At 45.5% G+C, this 20,933-nt stretch overlaps 1 protein-coding gene across 3 annotated transcripts in view; it reads left to right on the top strand.

Annotated features, from left to right (window-relative positions):
* OSBPL1A (oxysterol binding protein like 1A) overlaps positions 1-20,933 on the top strand; it is a 176,240-nt gene that overhangs the window by 34,655 nt on the left and 120,652 nt on the right. For all 3 annotated transcript variants that reach the window (XM_038766495.1, XM_038766494.1, XM_038766496.1), the window contains 5 exons: positions 1,309-1,382; positions 1,491-1,554; positions 4,941-5,039; positions 6,663-6,788; positions 15,733-15,814. In XM_038766495.1, coding sequence (XP_038622423.1) covers positions 1,309-1,382; positions 1,491-1,554; positions 4,941-5,039; positions 6,663-6,788; positions 15,733-15,814 — 445 coding nt within the window. The remainder of the gene's footprint in view (positions 1-1,308; positions 1,383-1,490; positions 1,555-4,940; positions 5,040-6,662; positions 6,789-15,732; positions 15,815-20,933) is intronic.

The raw sequence follows: 20,933 nt of genomic DNA, 5'->3' as shown, positions 1-20,933 counted from the left end.
TAATAATAATGATGGCATTTATTAAGCGCTTACTATGTGCAAAGCACCGTCCTAAGCGCTGGGGAGGTTACCAGGTGATCAGGTTGTCCCACATAATAATAATAATAATGATGGCATTTATTAAGCGCTTACTACATGCAAAGCACTGTTCTAAGTGCTGGGAAGGTTACAAGGTGATCAGGTTGTCCCACGGGGGGCTCGCAGTCTTAATCCCCATTTTACAGATGAGGGAACTGAGGCATAGAGAAGTTAAGTGACTTGCCCAAAGTCACACAGCTGACAATGGGGCTCACAGTCTTAATCCCCATTTTACAGATGAGGTAACTGAGAATAATAATAATAATAATAATGATGGCATTTATTAAGCGCTTACTGTGTGCAAAGCACTGTTCTAAGCGCTGGGGAGGCTACAAGGCGATCAGGTTGTCTCACATGGGGCTCACAGTCTTAATCCCCATTTTACAGATGAGGTAGCTGAGAAGGATAATAATAATAATGATGGCATTTATTAAGCGCTTGCAAAGCACTGTTCTAAGCGCTGGGGAGGTTACAAGGTGATCAGGTTGTCCCACGTGGGGCTCACAGTCTTAATCCCCATTTTACAGATGAGGTAACTGAGAAGGATAATAATAATAATAATAATGATGGCATTTATTAAGCACTTACTATGTGCAAAGCACTGTTCTAAGCGCTGGGGAGGCTACAAGGCGATCAGGTTGTCTCACATGGGACTCACAGTCTTAATCCCCATTTTACAGATGAGGTAACTGAGAAGGATAATAATAATAATAATGATGGCATTTATTAAGCGCTTACTATGTGCAAGCACTCTTCTAAGCGCTGGGGAGGTTACAAGGCGATCAGGTTGTCCCACATGGGGCTCACAGTCGTAATCCCCATTTTCCAGATGAGGTAACTGAGGCCCAGAGAAGTGAAGTGACTTGCTCAAAGTCACACAGCTGGCAGTTGATATCAGAGAGCCAGGTTTGACGTGTAATTGCTATGGCTCTTTTATGATATCGAAACTCACATTTGGCCCTGGGTCATGCCTTAATAATAACTTTGGCCGACTGACCTCTGCAGTGCCCGCTATTTTGTTGTTAATGGAAATAATTATGGGATTTGTGAAGTTCTTACTATACGCGAGGCACCGTACTAAGCGTTGGGGTGGATCCACGCATATCGGGTTGGACCCAGTTCCTTTCCCGCCTGGGGCTCCCGGTCTCAAATCCCCATTTTACAGCCGAGGGCCAGAGATGTGAAATTACGGGGGGGGACTCTAAACGGTTCATCGTTTCCTCCCCGCAGAGCTCAAGATTTTTCGGTTGGCGACTTTTCTGGATTGTGTTAGAGCACGGAGTCCTCTCGTGGTACAGGAAACAGTAAGTTCGGAGACCTCCCGCGTCCTGCCGTTTCATTGCCTCGGACGGAGATTTGATCAATCCCAACTGCTTCCGAGTGGTAACGGTATTTCTCCTTTCCCTTTGAAGGGCTGACGCAGGGAATAACGCTCACCGCCAAGGTTGCAAGCACTTGACTCAAGCCCTCTGCACGGTAAGAGAGGAAGGAAAGCGGAAATGATTCCACATTCCCAACCGGACGTGGCTTCCCGAGACCGTCGGGCTCTCGGAAGCTCCGTTCGGCACAAGAAACTAGATGATCCCACCCTCCCTCACCGTTTCCAACCTTAATCTTTCCCCGTGGCCCCTTGGTCGGTCAGTCCGTGGCGTTTACTGAGTGCTTTCTGGGTGCAGCACTCTGAACTAAGCGCTTGGGCAAGAACAGTACAATGGAGTGGATAGGCATGGCCCCTGCCCAAAGAGGGGAAGACGGACGTGAAAAGAAATTTCGGAGAGGGGAAATTTCAGAGGATTGGAGTGCTGAGGGGCTGCCAGTGGGGTGAATGTCCAAGTGGTTAAGGGGCCCAGTCAATCAATCAATCAATCATATTTATTGAGCGCTTACTGTGTGCAGAGCACTGTACTAAGCACTTGGGAAGTCCAAGTTGGCAGCATATAGAGGCGGTCCCCACCCAGCAGTGGGCTCACAGTCTAGAAGGGGGAGACAGAGAACAAAACAAACCATGTTAACAGAATAAAATAAGTAGAATAAATATGTACAAGTAAAATAATTGAGCGCTTACTGTGTGCGGAGCACTGTACTAAGCGCTTGGGAAGTACAAGTTGGCAACATAGAGACGGTCCCCACCCAGCAGTGGGCTCGCGGTCTAGAAGGGGGAACAAAACAAAACATATTAACAAAATGAAATAAGTAGAATAGTTATGTACAAGTAAAATAAATAAATAAATAGAATAAGAAGTCCGTACAAACATATATACGTATATCCAGGTGCTGTGGGGAAGGGAAGGAGGTAAGGTGGGGGGGATGAGGGGGAGAGGAAGGAGGGGGCTCAGTCTGGGAAGGCCTCCTGGAGGAGGGGAGCTCTCAGTAGGGCCTTGAGCCCAGACACAAGTGCACAGGCCATCGCAGACGGGAGGGTGAATTATTAGAGTGGGAGTTCATTCTTTCATTCAGTCGTATTTATTGCGCGCTTACTCTGTGCAGAGCACTGCACTAAGCACCTGGGAGACTACTATACTGGGGATTAAGACTGTGAGCCCCCCGTGGGCCAACCTGATCACTTGGTAACCTCCCCAGCACTTAGAACAGTGCTCTGCACATAGTAAGCACTTAATAAATGCCATCATTATTATTAGGGAAGCAGTGTGGCTCAGTGGCAAGAACACGGGTTTTGGACTCAGTGGTCATGGGTTCAAATCCCGGCTCCCCCAATTGTCAGCTGTGTGACTTTGGGCAAGTCACTTCTCTGGGCCTCAGTTCTCTCATCTGGAAAATGGGGATTAAGACTGTAAACACCCCGTGGGACAACCTGATCACCTTGTAGCCTCCCCAGCGCTTAGAACAGTGCTTTGCACATAGTAAGCGCTTAATAAATGCCATTATTATTATTGTAACCTCCCCAGCGCTTAGAACAGTGCTCTTAAGTAAGCACTTAATAAATGCCATCATTATTATTAGGGAAACAGCATGGCTCAGTGGAAAGAACACGAGCTTTGGAGTCAGTGGTTATGGGTTCAAATTCTGGCTCCCCCAATTGTCAGCTGGGTGACTTTGGGCAAGTCACTTCACTTCTCTGGGCATCAGTTACCTCATCTGTCAAATGGGGATTAAGACTGTGAGCCCCCCGTGGGACAACCTGATCACCTTGTAGCCTCCCCAGCGCTTAGAACAGTGCTTTGCACATAGTAAGCACTTAATAAATGCCATTATTATTATTGTAACCTCCCCAGCACTTAGAACAGTGCTTTGCATATAGTAAGCACTTAATAAATGCCATCATTATTATTAGGGAAGCAGCGTGGCTCAGTGGAAAGAACACGGGCTTTGGAGTCATTGGTCATGGGTTCAAATCCTGGCTCCCCCAATTGTCAGCTGTGTGACTTTGGGCAAGTCACTTCACTTCCCTGGACCTCAGTTACCTCATCTGTCAAATGGGGATTAAGACTGTGAGCCCCCCGTGGAACAACCTGATCACCTTGTAGCCTCCCCAGCGCTTAGAACAGTGCTTTGCACACAGTAAGCGCTTAATAAATGCCATAAAAAAAAAACAGACATATTCCCTGCCTACAATGAGCTTGCAGTCTCCGGTGGGTGGGGAGACAGATCATTAATGTAAATAAATTACAGGTATGTACAGGAATCTATTTAGAAATTTTATTCATATATTTAGATATTTAATACATACACCCACTGGCATCAAATCTACTCAGATCCCCTCAAACACAGACCCTGAGGTTAACCAAATAAAAAACAGGAAGGAGAGGCAGAGTACGTTAAATCTTTTGAAGGCCCTACTACCAAATTTATTTTAGGCTCATCTTAATTTTATTTTTCCCAAGTTCTGTGCAGGCGGACGAGGCCTTATTTTGGGGGCTGCTCTGTGGCATATGCAAGTGTCTCCTCAAGCTAACTCGGGCTAAAATTTCAGCCCAAGTTAACCACTCAATCATATTTATTGAGCACTTCCTATGTGCAGAGCATTGTACTAAGCACTTAGGAGACTTCAGTGCTTAGAACAGTGCTTTGCACATAGTAAGCGCTTAAATGCCATTATTATTATCATTATTATTACAATATAACAGAGTTGGGCGACACGTTCCCTGCTCACGTTCCCTGAGCTTACAGTGTAATTTAAAATGATTTGGCATTTTGCCACTGTTCCTGACTAATTTGGGGGGAATTAAATAATCAGTCGTATTTATTGAGCGCATACTGCATGCAGAACCCTGAACTAAGCACTTGGGAGAGGACGATACAACCGAGTCGGTAGACACGAACCCTGCCTTCTAAGGTTAGAATAGTCTTTTCTGGAAGTTTTTAAGAATAAGATAAACAGTGACCAGTCTGGGGTAATTCTAGCGTGGTCCTGCCGGTTAATAGACTGAGCTCGAGTAATTTTTCGGCCCTTTGATTCTGGGAATAATATTGGAGTTCTGCTAGTGCTGCACAAATAAAAGCATACTGTCCTATAAGATTAAATTAGCTTTTTCCTAAGCATGCAGCCTCTAATTCTATAGGGGAGTATCAAATGTATTTTAAGCCGGTGATGAATGTGAAACCGTTGTCAGGCCATGAAGCCAATTTCATTTTTGGATTAATTCTTTGGATTTGGGGCCTGCCATTTTTTTACTAGAGCTTTGTCAGTCTTCCAGTTAACTTCCATACTCCCCTCCCACTGTGAACTTTCATTTTAAGATTCCCCCTGTTTTTTTCTTTCAGCCGTTTTCTCAAACTGTCCAGCAAGAGCAAACTGAAACCCATTTGTATTTCCAGTTTCACAGTCAGATATGTTCAGAGATGTACAGTATTAAAAGAGATGGGATGTTTCATGTCTACTACTGTTTTCCTTTTTATCCAAGGTAAAATCCACCGACAGCAGCCTTTTCTTTGTTAAATGCTTCGATGACAGTATTCATTGTTTCCGAGTTCCTAAAAATAACCTTCAGCAGTCAAGAGAGGTAACTTTTCAGATTCAAGCTCCTTTTTAAAAAAAATAGCTATAAAATTGGGGGCAAACACACTTTATTTTGATTTAATTAGAGGGACATTGAAGTTTTGCCATGGGGACGTCTCTTAGTCTTGTTAAAACTGGGGAAAATATAAATGATTAAAAAATTGTGGTCTTTTGTTTTGAATCTAGGTCACATAAGTAGGTTTTTTTCTCCCTTTTTACAGGCACTTTTGGCCCATGAAAAATCACCCTTGGGATCATTACAATGATTCTTTTTTTCCCCCAAATGCTTTTTGCAATTAATAATTGATTATCTTGGCACATCAGTGGTTCTTTCTCCTTTTTGTGATCAGCAAAGATGTAGGGCAGCTAAAGTAACTAGCGACTCAGTGGCAGAGTTAAGATTTAAGGGGTTGGTGGCTCCCACAGTCAGTGGTATTTATTGAGCATTTACTATGTTCAGGGCTCTGTACTAAATGCTTGGAGAAGGACGGTCCAATGGTGTAGGTAGAGACGGTTCCTGCCTGTTTTATAGACTAAAGGGGAGTATTTTGCCTTCAGGGGGTTGGCTTGGAGTAACTGAAAGAAAACCAGACCACATTGAGATAGTCTCTGTGCCTGAAGATAAGCCAGTCATCTTCAAATTGCAATAAAAGTTTGGCAGTTTGAGGATTCCAAATTCCAGAACCTCCATCTTGGCTCTGTCCAGCTTAAATCTCATTTAATATCTGGATTAGTCATATTTTACATTCTGTTGTTTTTTGAGGTGGTCAGACTCGTCATCTATTTTCCTTTTTTTATTATTAACCATTGTTTGCGCATTATGATGTGCAAAGCACCATATCGAACGCCGGGATTATCACATGGCATTCACGAAAAGCACTGTATTAAACCCTGATACTATCTCTAAAAGCTTCTCCTTCCTACCTAGACCGTGAGCCCCATGTGGGACTCATTTATTACTCTATTTATTTTATTTGTACATATTTATTCTATTTATTTTATTTTGTTAATATGTTTTGTTTTTACTCTACAAGTAAAGTAGACAAAAATCTAGTAATTTTTGTCCTTCTGGTAGTCAGTTTCTTTAGAGTGTCTGAATGATACTACTATCCTCATAATACTGTACAACCATCCGAGGAATGATGTGAATTTGGAAATGTTGTGTTTTTTTTTTTTTCAAATGCAACGAAAACAAATTCTCATCTGAACCAAGGTCCCAAGTCACTTTTGAATATAAACTGTTGTTTCTTTCTGATGCTGGTATTGATTTAATAATAATAATAATAATAATGGTATTTGTTAAGCGCTTACTGTGTGCCAAGCACTGTATTAAGTGCTGAAGTAGATGCACGCTAAGGACGTCTGACACAGTCCCTGCCCCACATGGGGCTCCCAGTCTAAAAAAGGAGGGAGAACAGATAGTGCGTTTCCATGGTACAGATGAGGAAACTGAGATGCAGAGCCGTGAGGCAGAGCTGACAGGATTAGAACCCAGATCCCCCGACCTGCTGTTTTCCCCCATTTTTGTTTTTCTGCTTGTGATTTTTCTTACTCTTCTAGGATGCTCAGGTTGCTCTTTTGCTGATCCCCACTCACGTTTTCTTGCCGAAACTCGCTCTGCTTTCAGAACTGGATAGAGGCCATAGAAGAGCACTCCGCATACAGTACCCACTATTGCTCCCAGGACCAACTGAGCGACGAGGAAGAGGACCAGGATGGCATCTCGGCAGGAGATTTGAAAGAATCTCTGAAGGTAAATATCGACTGGGAATCTGAAATTCATCCGCCGCTCCCTCCCTAATTGTGTGCTCTTACCAAGAATTTTAAAACGTCCTGGAGGCTTTTCAGATCAGTAGTGACATATTTATTCTATTTATTTTATTCCGTTAATATGTTTTGTTTTGTTCTCTGTCTCCCCCTTCTAGACTGTGAGCCCGCTGTTGGGTAGGGACCATCTCTATATGTTGCCAACTTGGACTTCCCAAGCGCTCTGCACACAGTCAGCGCTCAATAAATACGATTGAATGAATGAATACAGTCATTCAATCGTATTTATAGAGGGCTGACTGTGTGCAGAGCACTCTACTAAGCGCTTCCCATCATGGGAGTGGGAATGCTTTTTTTCTCCTCTTGCTATATTGTTCTGTTATTGTTTTTGTTGTCTGGACTGCACCAATTCTGTTGCCGTCTTCTGTAGTATATTTTGTAGGTGATACTGATGAGAATTGTGGTATTCGTTAAGCATTTACAGTGTGTCAAGCAGTGTTTTAAGTGCTGGGGTAGATACAAGGTGATCATGTAGAACTCAGTCCCTGTCCATTTCATTCATTCGTTCATTCATTCAATCATTTATTGAGCACTTACTGTGTGCAGAGCACTGGACTAAGTGCCTGGGAAGTACAAGTTGGCACAGTCCCTACCCAACAGCGGGCTCACAGCCTAGAAGGGGGAGACAGACAGCAAAACAAAACATATTAACAAAATAAAATAAATAGGATCGTAAATATGTACAAGTAAAATAAATAGAGTAATAAATCTGTACAAACATATATCCAGGTGCTGTGGGGAGGGGAAGGAGGTAAGGCGGGGTGGGGAGGAGGAGGGGGCTCAGTCTGGGGGCACATTTAGGACACAGTCCCTGTCGTTCATTCATTCATTCAATCGTATTTGTTGAGCGCTTACTGTGTGCAGAGCACTGTACTAAGCACTTGGGAAGTACAAGTTGGCAACATATAGAGACGGTCCCTACCCAACAGTGGGCTCACAGTCTAGAAGGGGGAGACAGAGAACAAAACCAAACATATTAACAAAATAAAATAAATAGAATAAATATGTACAAATAAAATAGAGTAATAAATGAGTCCCACACGGGGCTCACGGTCTAGGTAGGAAGGAGAAGCCCTGTTTTACCAGTAAGGGAACTGAGGCCCGGAGAAGTTAAGTGACTCACTCAAGGTCACACAGCAGACAAATGACAGACGTGGGATTGGAAACCAGGTCCTCTGATGCCCAGTCCTGTTCCCTTTCCACTAGGGAACACTGTCCTATTCAGCCGTATTTATTGAGTGCTTACTAGAGAAGCTGCGTGGCTCAGTGAAAAGAGCCCGGGCTTTGGAGTCAGAGGTCATGGGTTCAAATCCCGGCTCCGCCACTTGTCAGCTGGGTGACTTTGGGCAAGTTACTTCACTTCTCTGGGCCTCAGTTCCCTCATCTGGAAAATGGGGATGAAGACTGTGAGCCCCACGTGGGACAACCTGATAACCTTGTATCTCCCCCAGCGCTTAGAACGGTGCTTGGCACATAGTAAGCACTTAACAAATACCAACATTATTATTATTATTATTACTACATGCTAAACAATGTACTAAGTGCTTGGGAGAGCACGATATAACAACAGATGGATGCATTCCCTGCCCACAAGGAGCTCCCAGCCTCAGGAAACAGGTGCTTGTCTATAAAAGAACATCTCATCCCTCTAGACTGCAAGGTTGTTGTGGGCAGGGAACGTGTCTACCAACGCTGTTCCCAAGTGCTTTGTACAGTGCTCTGCACACAGCGCTCACCGGAGAAGCAGCGTGGCTTCAATCAATCAATCGTATTTATTGAGCGCTTACTGTGTGCAGAGCACTGGACTAAGCGCTTGGGAAGTACAAGTTGGCAACATATAGAGACGGTCCCTACCCAACAGTGGGCTCACAGTCTAAAAGAGCTTAGTGGAAAGAGCCCGGACTTCGGAGCCCGGCTTCACCCCCTGTCAGCTGGGTGACTTTGGGCACCTCACTTGACTTCTCTGTGCCTCAGTTGCCTCACCTGGAAAATGGGGATGAAGACTGTGAGCCCCACGTGGGGCAAGCTGGTGACCTTGTAACTACCCCAGCGCTTAGAACAGTGCTTGGCACCTAGTAAGCGCTTAACAAATAGCTCCAGTATTAGTCGATTAATAATCACTGTTTGAGCGTACTCAAGCTGCCTGCACACCTTTGCCAGTAGGGGGAGCAAGAAGCTTTTGATTGAGGCCTTCTATGATCTCCTGGCCGGTTTTGCGCATTATTATTATTATTAATTATTATTATATGTAATATAATATAATATATAATAATATAATATTATTATTATTATTATTAATAATAGCATTTATTAAGGGCTTACTCTGTGCAAAGCACTGTTCTCAGCGCTGGGGAGGTTACAAGGTGATCCTTGTAACCTCCCCTTCCTTCCTCTCCCCCTCGTCCCCCTCTCCATCCCCCCCGGTCTTACCTCCTTCCCTTCCCCACAGCACCTGTATATACGTATATATGTTTGTACATATTTATTACTCTATTTATTTTACTTGTACATATCTATTCTATTTATTTTATTTTGTTAGTAGGTTTGGTTTTGTTCTCTGTCTCCCCCTTATAGACTGTGAGCCCACTGTTGGGTAGGGACTGTCTCTATATGTTGCCAATTTGTACTTCCCAAGCGCTTAGTACAGTGCTCTGCACATAGTAAGTGCTCAATAAATACGATTGATTGATTGATTGATCAGGTTGTCCCCCCTGGGGGCTCACAGTCTTCATCCCCATTTTCCAGATGAGGTAATACGATTGAATGAATGAATTCCAGCTGCGGTGCTGGAGACATATTTATAATAATAATAATAATAATAATAATAATAATAATAATAATAATGGTATTTGTTAAGCGCTTACTATGTGCAAAGCACTTTTCTAAGCACTGGGGAAGATACAGGGTTATCAGGTTGTCCCACATGGGGCTCACAGTCTTAGTCCCCATTTTACAGATGAGGGAACTGAGGCCCAGAGAAGTGAAGTGACTTGCCCAAAGTCACCCAGCTGACAAGTGGCGGAGCTGGGATTCGAACCCATGACCTCTGACTCCAGAGCCCATGATCTTTCCACTAAGCCACAGCTGCTTCTGTATTATCCCATATACCTGGTCAGTGAGGCTAGGGCGAGGCCACCTGTCCGCCCCCACCCCCTGGACAACAATGCCGGGGGGGAGATGTCCGAGGAGCCTCGTCAGCCAGCCAGGGGCTGGTTTTCTAGACTGTAATCTTGTTGTGGGCAGGGAATGTGTTAACAATTAACAATAATTCAATTCAGTACAATAATTGACCGTTATTAATTGTGGAATTTGTTAAGCACTGACTACGCGCCGAGCACCGGGATGGATACTAGCAAACCGGGGTGGACACAGTCCCTGTCGCACATAGGGCTCCCAAGCTCGATCCCCATTTTGCAGATGAGGTTGGGTAGGGACTGTCTATATGTTGCCAACTTGTACTTCCCAAGCGCTTAGTACAGTGCTCTGCACCCAGTAAGCACTCAATAAATACGATTGATGATGATGATGATGATGATGATGATGATGATGATGATGATGAGGTAACTGAGGCCCAGAGCAGTGAAGTGACTTGTCCAAGGCCACACAGCAGACAAGTATCAGAGCCTTTAACCCTCTGTCTCCCACGCCCGTGCTCTCCATTGTACGCTCCCAAGCGCTTAGTACAATGCTCTGCACAAAGTAAGCGCTGCATAAATATGATGGACTGACTGCTTGTGCTCTCAGGGTGCTTCAGATGTGAGACTGTAGGAAGGTTTCATCCAGTCGAGATTGAACACAGCTACCAAATCTATTATCCTGTCCCCTCCCAAGCGCTTAGTACAGTACTGTCCCGACCGTAAGCGCTCAATAAATGCCACAGACTGATGGATGGATGAACACAGATGATCGCAACAGATTAAAGCCCAAAGTGCACTTCAAAAAATGTATTTTCAAAACCCTGACCAGCACAGATTCAGAAACCGGGTGAGGGAACTCAATTTTTTGAGTCCCGAATAAGTAAGTTTTTCCCCCCGTCTCTTCAGGACGCAGCTACCAAAATATGTCAACCCAAGCTGACAAATGTATTGGGAATCCTCCACGAAAAGGTGATCTTGAATTGAAGAGGAAGTTGTTCTCTTCTGTCCACCCTAAGCAGATTTTAAGGTCTGAAAGGGGAAAAAAAAAATCCACCTGCCTGGTGATAATCTGTCCGTTGGGTTGGTAGTGGGAAAAGTGATTAAAGAACTTCTCTTATTACAGTAATAACCCTTTTCTCTTCTCCCTAAGTCCATTCAACAGCTTTAGAGCAAGGCACACACGGAATCCAATGTAAAAGAGGCAGGACAGATGAATCCCCGGCAACTGACCTATTAAATACCTTTTAAAGGCAGCCGCTGATTGAATGGTGAACTTTTTGTTAGCACATGTAAGGCAGTCGTATGTAAGAATTAATCAATTGGGGATATTTATTAAGAGCTTACTACCGAACCGAGCCTTGGGGGCGTACAGTGCGACAGAGTTGGTCGACACATTTCCCCACCTACAACTAGGCTTGAGGCAGATGCTAATATAACTCAATAATTCATAAATATGTACCTAATCAATCATATTTATTGAGCGCTTACTGTGTGCAGAGCACTGTACTAAGTGCTTGGGAAGTACAAGTTGGCAGCATATAGAGACAGTCCCTACCCAACAGTGGGCTCACAGTCTAAAAGGGGGAAGTCAGAGAACAAAACCAAACGTACTAACAAAGTAAAATAAATAGAATAGATATGTACAAATAAAATAAATAAATAAATAAATAAATAGAGTAATAAATATGTACCTAAGTGCTGGAGGGTTGAATAATAGTAAACGCCCTAAGGTCACAGATCCGAGAAGCAGCGTGGCTTAATGGAAAGAGCCCGGGCTTGGGCATCCGAAGTCGAGGGTTTGAGTCCCGGCTCCATCACTCGTCAGCTGCGTGACTTTAGGCAAGTCACTTAACTTCTCTGGGCCTCAGTTATCTCATCTGTAAAATGGGGATTAAGACTGTGAGCCCCATGTGGGACAACCTGATAAGCTTGTATCTACCCCAGCGCTTAGAACAGTGCTTGGCACATAGGAAGCACCTGACAAATACCATCATCATCATCATCATCATCTGTATATAATATATTTATCTATTTTTATTAACGTCTGTCGCCCCTTCTAGACTGTGAGCCCAGGCTGGGTAGGAATACTATTTATTTTGTTAACGATGTGTATCTAGCTTTATTTTTATTTATTCTGGTGACTTGACACCTGTCCACATGTTTTGTTGTCTGTCTCCCCCTCCTAGACTGTGAGCCCGTTGTTGGGTAGGGACTGTCTCTATACATTGTCGATTTGTACTTCCCAAGCACTTAGTACAGTGCTCTGCACACAGTAAGTGCTCAATAAATACAATTGAATGAATGAATGAATGAATATGTCCGTTGTTATATCGTGTGCTCCCAAGCGCTTAGTACAGTGCTTTGCACACAGTAAGCGCTCCATAAATACGATCGAATGAATGAATGAATCCAAATGCGTAGCTCTACAATTGATATTGGACCTAGTTCCCTGGTAGGGACCGTCTCTATATGTTGCCAACTTGTACTTCCCAAGCGCTTAGTACAGTGCTCTGCACACAGTAAGCACTCAATAAATGCGATTGATTTATAGTTTGGAAATGTACTCTTATGGACAGACTTTTTTTTCTCATTCCGTACGGAGTGCCACAGAATAGTGATCGCCTCAGTCCATTCGAAGCTCATTTCCCACACAGAGTATAGATGTTACTTTCATCAGAGAGAGAAAATGAGAAGCCAGAACGTGGGTGCGTAGTGGAAATTACTGAGAAATAGCCCTTTTCGGTCCAGGCATCGACGGATGAAGGATGTCACGCTTCGGTTGCCATTCGGCACCCGGAGATTCATCCGGTCTGGTTCTCTCTCTGGTGGAGTTGAGCACTCCGGTTTGAGAAGTCAACGGATTGCTGTCATTCTCCCGTTTTCCGAGAAGGCCTGCGGCCCGTCACTCACGTGGCAGCGTGAATAATTCGGCTGCCGCTGAGCGAAGCTTACTTCATTAGGGCTTTAGGATGTGAAATTGGAGCGGCTCACGCTCACCCGTGCCCTCTTGAAGTAATCAAACGAAGCCACTCCTCTGATGGGAGGGTGCTCCCTGATGACAGTGCTCCCTGCAAGTGGGTAGTTTCTGTGGGGTGTCCCTTGATGGGATCAAATGGGATAATGCTAATAATGATAATAATAACTGTGGTATCTTTCATTCATTCATTCAATCATATTTATTGAGCGCTTACTGCGTGCAGAGCACTGTACTAAGCACTTGGGAAGTCCAAGTCGGCAACATATAGAGACGGTCCCTCCCTAAACAACGGGCTCGCGGTCTAGAAGGGGGAGACAGCCCCCCACAATTTTTAAGCGCCGTACGAAGCGCTTGGGAAAGCGCTCAGTAAATACGATCGAAGGAAGTACAGCACAACAGAGTCACCGACACTCTCCCTGCCTACAGCGAGGCTAGAGGGAAGCAGATAGGACGCAGTCCCTGTCCCCCGTGGGGCTCCCCATGTCAGTAGGAGGGACAGCGGGGATTGAAACCCCATCGTACGGATGAGGAAACTGAGGAACCCCATTGTACCGATGAGGAAACTGAGGCACAGAGAAATGAGGTGACTTGCCCAAAGTCACAGAGCAGGCAAGCGGCAGAACCGGGGTTAAGGCCGTCTCTGGACTGTAAGCTCCTCGCGGGCAGGGAACGGGTCTACCAGCTTGGTTTTATTATACTCTCCCAAGAGCTTAGTACTGGACTCTGCACACCATCAGCACTCAATAAACATGTGAGCCCCCTTTTAGACTGTGAGCCCACTGTTGGGTAGGGACTGTCTCTATATGTTGCCAACTTGGACTTCCCAAGCGCTTAGTACAGAGCTCTGCACACAGTAAGCGCTCAATAAATACGATTGATTGATTGATTGAAACCCATCGAGCATAACAGAGAAGCAGCGTGGCTCAGTGGAAAGAGCCCAGGCTTTGGAGTCAGAGGTCGTGGGTTCAAATCCCGGCTCCGCCGCTTGTCAGCTGGGTGACTTTGGGCAAGTCACTTCACTTCTCTGGGCCTCAGTTCCCTCATCTGGAAAATGGGGATTAAGACTGTGAGCTCTGCTTGGGACAACCTGGTCACCTTGTAACCTCCCCAGCGCTTAGAATGGTGCTTTGCACATAGTAAGCGCTTAATAAATGCCATTATTATTATGAGTTCAGATCCCGGCTCCACCAATTGTCTGCTGTGGGACTTTGGGCAAGTCACTTCACTTCTCTGGGCCTCAGTTCCCTCACCTGTAAAATGGGGATTAAGACTGTGAGCCCCCCATGGGACAACCTGATCACCTTGTAGCCTCCCCAGCGCTTAGAACAGTGCTTTGCACATAGCGCTTAATAAATGCCATCATCATTATTATTATTATTACTGTAGATCCATTCCCTGCCCACAATGAGTTTACAGTCTAAAGGGGGACTAGGCAGGGAATCCATGCGTCACGTATTCAGGGGAACCATAGATGCCTTGTGGGCTCTCGGAAGGAGAGGGGGAATCCCTCCCTGGAAGGGGAAGGCCATGAAAACCAGCCCAGATTGTGCTAGGGGAAGACTATCTCACCCAATCAATCAATCAATCGTATTTATTGAGCGCTTACTGTGTGCAGAGCACTGTACTAAGTGCTTGGGAAGTACAAGTTGGCGACCCAAATGACATTACATCCACTGAGGGTGGACGCCATCGTGAAATGATCTCAACAGTGAAGGCTAGAAACGTTGGGTTTGTCCACAAGAGAGAACTCTAGACTGTAAGCTTGTTGTGGGCGGGGAATCTGTCTGTTTTTTGTTAGACTGTGCTCTCCCAAGCGCTTTGTACAGTGCTCTGCACACGGTAAGTGCTCAATAAATACGATCGGATGAGCGAACTCTACCTTTGGAGTTGATGTTCGCACCCACTTCCTTTCCACGGTTTCCGACAGCTGTCCGACTTGGTTGGTTTTTCTATTCCGCGCATCGTGAAGAAGTCATTGCTGTGTCTCCCTGCTCATTTCACCTTAAAGTGTGGGACCAGAAGCCGGGGGGCCAGATTCGAATCCCAGCTTGGCCGCTTCCCTGGCTGGTGACCTGGGGCAGATAATAATAATAATAATAATAATAATAATAATAATAATAATAATGGCATTTGTTAAGCGCTTACTATGTGCGAAGCACCATTCTAAGTGCCGGGGTGGATACAAATCACTGGACTTCTTTGAGCCTCGTCTGTTGATGGGACTGTGATTCTTGTTCTCCCTCCTGTCACAATCTGATTCCCTCATATGTGTCCCGGTTATTAGCACAGTGCTTGGCACCAAGTAACCGCTTAATAAAGGCCAAGGTTACTAATATTACGAGTGGGTAGGGGACAATTTAGCGACCCGAAACCCCTTTCGTATGTAAATAACTTCTAGGAAGTGGAAAGGCTGAGCATAAATCACAAGATTTTTAATGTTCTAGCCCCCTTTTCCTTCCAGTATGGAAACCTAGCGATTGCTGTTGAAATTGGCCCTTTCAGTATCATCATCATCATCAATCGTATTTATTGAGCGCTTACTATGTGCAGAGCACTGTACTAAGCGCTTGGGAAGTACAAATTGGCAACACATAGAGACAGTCCCTACCCAACAGTGGGCTCACAGTCTAAAAGGGGGAAATCCTTGAGTCATTTTAAGTCTGAAACCAAGCAAAATTACTGATTGGAGCTATCACGATTCAATGTGTGCCATAGACTCCATTTTTGAGTGTTCTTTACTCTGATTTTATTTCCAGAACGCTCAGGCGTGCCAACAGAGACTTGATGAGGAGATTTCCACCTTTCTCAAAATGATAAAAGAGTGTGATACAACCAAAGGTAAAACCAATATTTTTATTACAAAATATTTTAAGAGCTGTTCACTGCTGAAAGTTGGGCATAAACGGTTGCTTAATGTCTTCAGATCATCCAATTGATTTTTGTTTGAACATCACAATCTCACTCTTGAAAACTAAGAGCTTTTTAATTTATGTCAATTAAGGATGATTATGATTTAGGGGCTGATAAGCCTGCTTTAATTTTCATAGGAGACTTTTTAAAAAAAGCAGGACAATTGAACTAGATCTCTCTAGTTCAGAATAGTCTGCTGGTATTTCCCGAGAAGCATATTCAACACAGATAAGATATTGAAGCTTATGACCCGCCTGATACTTTGCTAATTTTGATGTCTTGCCCTCTCAGTATTAAGAGTTCGACATAGTAGGTGGATAAATTGCTCCTTTCCAAATCAAGAAAGCTGGAACAGAGTTAACAGACCTACCCTATAAAAACACATTCATTCATGCATTCAGTCGTGTTTATCAAGTGCTTACTGTGTGCAGAGCACTGTACTAAGCATTTGGGAGAGTACAATATGACAATAAACACATCCCCTGTCTGCGAGCAGCTTACAGTCTAGGGACCAGCTTACAGTCTTAGGCATATGCTCTATTTTCGTGAGCTTCATACATCAATCAATCAATCAATCGTATTGAGCGCTTACTGTGTGCAGAGCACTGTACTAAGCGCTTGGGAAGTACAAGTTGGCAACATATAGAGACAGTCCCTACCCAACAGTCTAGAAGGGGGAGACAGAGAACAAAACAAAACATATTAACAAAATAAAATAAATGGAATAGATATGTACAAGTAAAATAAATAAACTGTTATAAATACATTGATAATATAGCTATATATGCCACCCTCTTCAAACTTCAGGCATCATAGACACTGATGAAGAGCTGAGGTGTGAACCTAAACTTGGGTAGGGACTGTCTCTATATGTTGCCAATTTGTACTTCCCAAGCACTTAGTACAGTGCTCTGCACATAGTAAGCGCTCAATAAATATGATTGATTGATTGATTAAAAGCCACGCGATTTTTCCAAGACCCCAGAATGAATGAGAGAGAGAGAGAGAGAGAGAGAGAGACGGAGAGACCTTTCCAGGGCCAGAATTGAAATGTCTCTTCTTTTTTGTCCCTCTCTCACTTCTGATAATAATGTAAATAATAATAATTGTGATATTAAGCACTGTGCTAAATGCTGGGGCACAACATAATCAACGTGCACATAAGCCCTGTCCCTCTTAGGGCTCACTCTTAGTAGGAGGAAAAACAGATATTGTATTGTACTCTCCCAAGTGCTTAAAACAGTGCTTTTCACTCAGAAATTGCTCAGTAAATACGACTGAATGAATGAATATTGAGTCTCCATTTTACAGATGAGGGAACCAAGGTCAGAGAAGGTCAGTGACTTGCCCAAGATCACATATGCAAGTGGCAGAACTGGAATGATGATGATGGTGATTATTAACAATAATAATAATAGTTATGGTATTTAATACTAATAATGGCATTTGTTAAGCACTTACCATGTGCAAAGCACTGGCACTGGGGAACCTACAAGGTGATCAGGTTGCCCCATGTGGGGCTCTCAGTCTTAATCCCCATTTTACAGATGAGGCAACTGAGGCACAGGGAAGTGAAGTGACTTGCCCGAAGTCACCCAGCTACGTGGCAGAGCCAGGATTTGAATGCATGACCTCTGACTCCAAAGCCTGGGCTCTTTCCACTGAGCCACGCTGTATTTAAGCACTTACTATGTTCCAAGCACTATTCTAAGTACTGGGATGGATACAAGATGATCAGTTTGGACCCATTCCCTGCCTCCCATGGGGCTCAAAGTCAAAGTAGGAAGGATAAAGATTTAATCCCCATTTTTGCAGGGAAACTGAAGCCCGGGGAGGTTAAGTGACTTTCCCAGGGTCACCCAGCAGGCAGGCGGCTGAGTCGTGATTAAAACCCAGGTCCTCTGACTCCCAAACCCGGGCTCTTTCCATTAGGCCACGCTGCTTCTCAGGGAAGATCCCACACAGGTCAGGCTTGTAGATGATACCAAGGGTGCTTTGGGCGAAGCCTAGCCGGGCTCCCGGTTAACCCCCGCTGAAAAGAGGCTCTTTATTCCCCTTCCCTTCGGTCTCTTTACCCAACAACTTCAGTACAATCCCGGGGGACTGTTGAACAAGCCCCATTCCAGAAAGGGAACTGCAGAAAGATCCGAGGCGGGTCGCGCAGATTTCCGAGAACGAGGGAGATTTGATCGTACTGCCAAGAAACTGTGCCAAATAACCCCGGTTCACGTGTCCCTAAGAGGGGAACCAGTGCCCGCATCCTGCTTCTTCCGGCTGACGTAACCTGCCGGGGACTTTTCAGAAAGGAAGACCCGAAATAGCTAACGTTGGCCGGATCCCGTATACTCTCAGACCGAGCTCTTCTGCAGCTTAGGAGTAAGGGAAACTGTGGTTCTTAACATCCAGGCAACCAGCCAGGTAATTAGTCCTAGACCAAGGTCGACCCTTCCTCCCAATCTTTATTGCCTTAGGCCCACCGTCGCGTGCTTGTCTCGGGATAAGGAGAAGAGGCGTTTTGGTCTCGGGACGGCCAGCGAAATCAGGGCTGGGAAATTCGATGTACTCTGAAGGATGGCCATCAATCAAACCATCAGATGTGGAGCGCTTACTGTGGGCAGAGCACTGTGCTGAGCACTTGGGAAAGGACAATACAACAGAGCTGATAGACAGGATCCATGGACCTGAGGATCTTACAGTCTCCAGGGGGAGAGAGCCATTAAAATAGATTACACATAGGCCAGATGGTGGAATTTAAGACTATTTACATCAGTGTCGCACAGGGGCTGGGGTGGATATCACAGTGCTTACGGGGTAAACAGCCAAGCGCTGAGGGGTGGGGGAAGAGGAAATGAGGGCTTAGTCTGGGAAGGCCTCTTGGAGGAGATGGTTCATCTAGGAAGGTTTCCAAGGCGGGGAGAGCGGAGGACGGTCAGATATGAAGAGGGAGGGAGTTTCCAGATGGAGGACGCAGGCAAGGGGTCGCCGGGGAGAGAGACGAGATGAAGGTGCGGAGGATAGGAAGGAGGGATGGCGTCTCCTAAAACCCACGGTAAGGAGTTTCTGTTGGACGTGGAGAACGACGGGCCACCTTTGGAGGCCCTCGGCCGATGGGGCGATGCGGACCGCATGGTTTCTCAGAAGAGTGATCCGGGCAGCAGAGCGAAGAACGGACTGGTGAAGGGAGAGGCGGGAGGCAAGGCTCAGCGAAGGAGGCTGATGCAGAGGTCAAGGCAGTTGGATCAGCATAGTAGCCGTTTGGATGGGGAGGAAAGGGCAGATTCCAAAGATGCGGTGAAGGTGGAACCGACAGGATTTGGTGACAGATGGAATGTGGGGTGTAAATGAGAGAAACGAGTAGAGGATTTTGTCAAGGTTACGGGCCTGTGAGACAGACAAGAAGGATTCTGGTGCTCCCTACGGTGACAAGTTTGGATGGGAAGATTTCTGTTCTGAGCATGTTCAGTTTGAGGCGTCAGCAGGACATCCAAGTAATAATAATAATAATAATAATAATGATGGGATTTGTTAAGTGCTTATCACTACTACTAATAATGATGGCATTCATTAAGTGCTTACTATGTGCAAAGCACTGTTCTAAGCGCTGGGGAGGATACAACGTGATCAGGTTGTCCCACGTTGGGCTCAAAGTCTTCATCCCCATTTTACAGATGAGGTAACTGAGGCCCAGAGTAGTGAAGTGACTTGCCCAAAGTCACACAGGTGACAAGCGGCGGAGCCGGGATTTGAACCCAAGCCCGGGCTCTTTCCACTGAGCCACACCGCTTCTCATAGAGATGTCCTGAAGGCAGGAGGAAATGGGAGACTGCAGAGAAGGTCAAGCCCGGAACTGTAGATTTGGGAATCATCGGCCTAGCGGCAGGAGACGAAGTCAGGGAAACAGATGAGTCCTCCCAGGGAGTGGATGGAGAATAGAAGGGGATCCAGAACTGAGCCCTGCAGAGAGAGGAAGGGAGCCCCCCCAAAGAGACTGAGTCAGAGAGGAAGGAGGAGAACCAGGAGAAGACAGCATCAGTGACGCCAAGAAGGGATAATGGTGGTCCAGAGTGTCGAAGCTCAGAGGTCAAGGAGAGGTGGGATGGCATAGCGGCGGCTAGTTGGGCAAGGAGGAAGTCATTAGTGACCTCAAAGAGGGCCTTTCCATGGAGTGAAGGGGGCGGAAGCCAGATTAGAGGGGGGTCAAGGAGAGAATTGGAGGAGAGGAAGCGGAGTCAGTGAGTGTAGACGAGTCGCTCAAGGAATTTGGAGAGGAATGGTAGGAGGGAGATGGGGCGATAACTGGAAGGAGCTTTGGGGTCAAGGGAGGGTCTTTTTTTTAGGATTGGGAATATGGTTGCATGGTTGAAAGCAGTAAAGGAGCCACTGGGAAGCAAGCATTTGACGATGGTGATCAGGGAGGGAAGAAGAATAAATATGGTATTTGTTAAACGCTTACTATGTGCCAAGCACTGTTCTAAGCATCGGGGTAGGTACAAGGTAATCTGGTTGTCCCACACGGGGCTCAGTTTAATCCTCATTTTACACATGGGGCAACTGAGGCACAGAGAAGCGAAGTGGCTTGCCCAGGGTCACACAGCAGACAAGTGGTGGAGCCGGGCTTAGAACCCACGTCCTCTGAGTCCCAAGCCCGGGCTCCTTCCAGTAAGCCACACTGCTTCTCTGGGGGGTCATTGTTTCGATGAGGTGTGAAAGGATGGCGGTTGGAGGACCAGGCGGAGGGGTTGTTTTGCCTTCCCTCGGGGTAAGCCTCCTTTCTTTCACTGTACTAAGCGCTTAGCACTGGACTGGATCTGCTCTTAGCAGGTCTGGTGTCCTTTAAATCTGCCCAGCATGAGGGTGGAGGTCATCTTGCCCCGAACAGCTGGCCAGATTTTTTTGCTTGTTTTTTTGCGCAACTGGTTTAACCAAGATTTGTCTCAGAAGCGGCGTGACTTAGTGGAAATTAATTAATTGTGGCATTTGTTAAGCGCTCACTGTGTACCCGGCAACATACTAAGTGCTGGGGTGGGTACAAGTTGGAGACGGTTCG

Source organism: Tachyglossus aculeatus, chromosome 25 (genome assembly GCF_015852505.1).
Source record: "Tachyglossus aculeatus isolate mTacAcu1 chromosome 25, mTacAcu1.pri, whole genome shotgun sequence".
NCBI lineage: Eukaryota > Metazoa > Chordata > Mammalia > Monotremata > Tachyglossidae > Tachyglossus > Tachyglossus aculeatus.
This window is presented reverse-complemented; position numbering and strand designations above follow the sequence as displayed.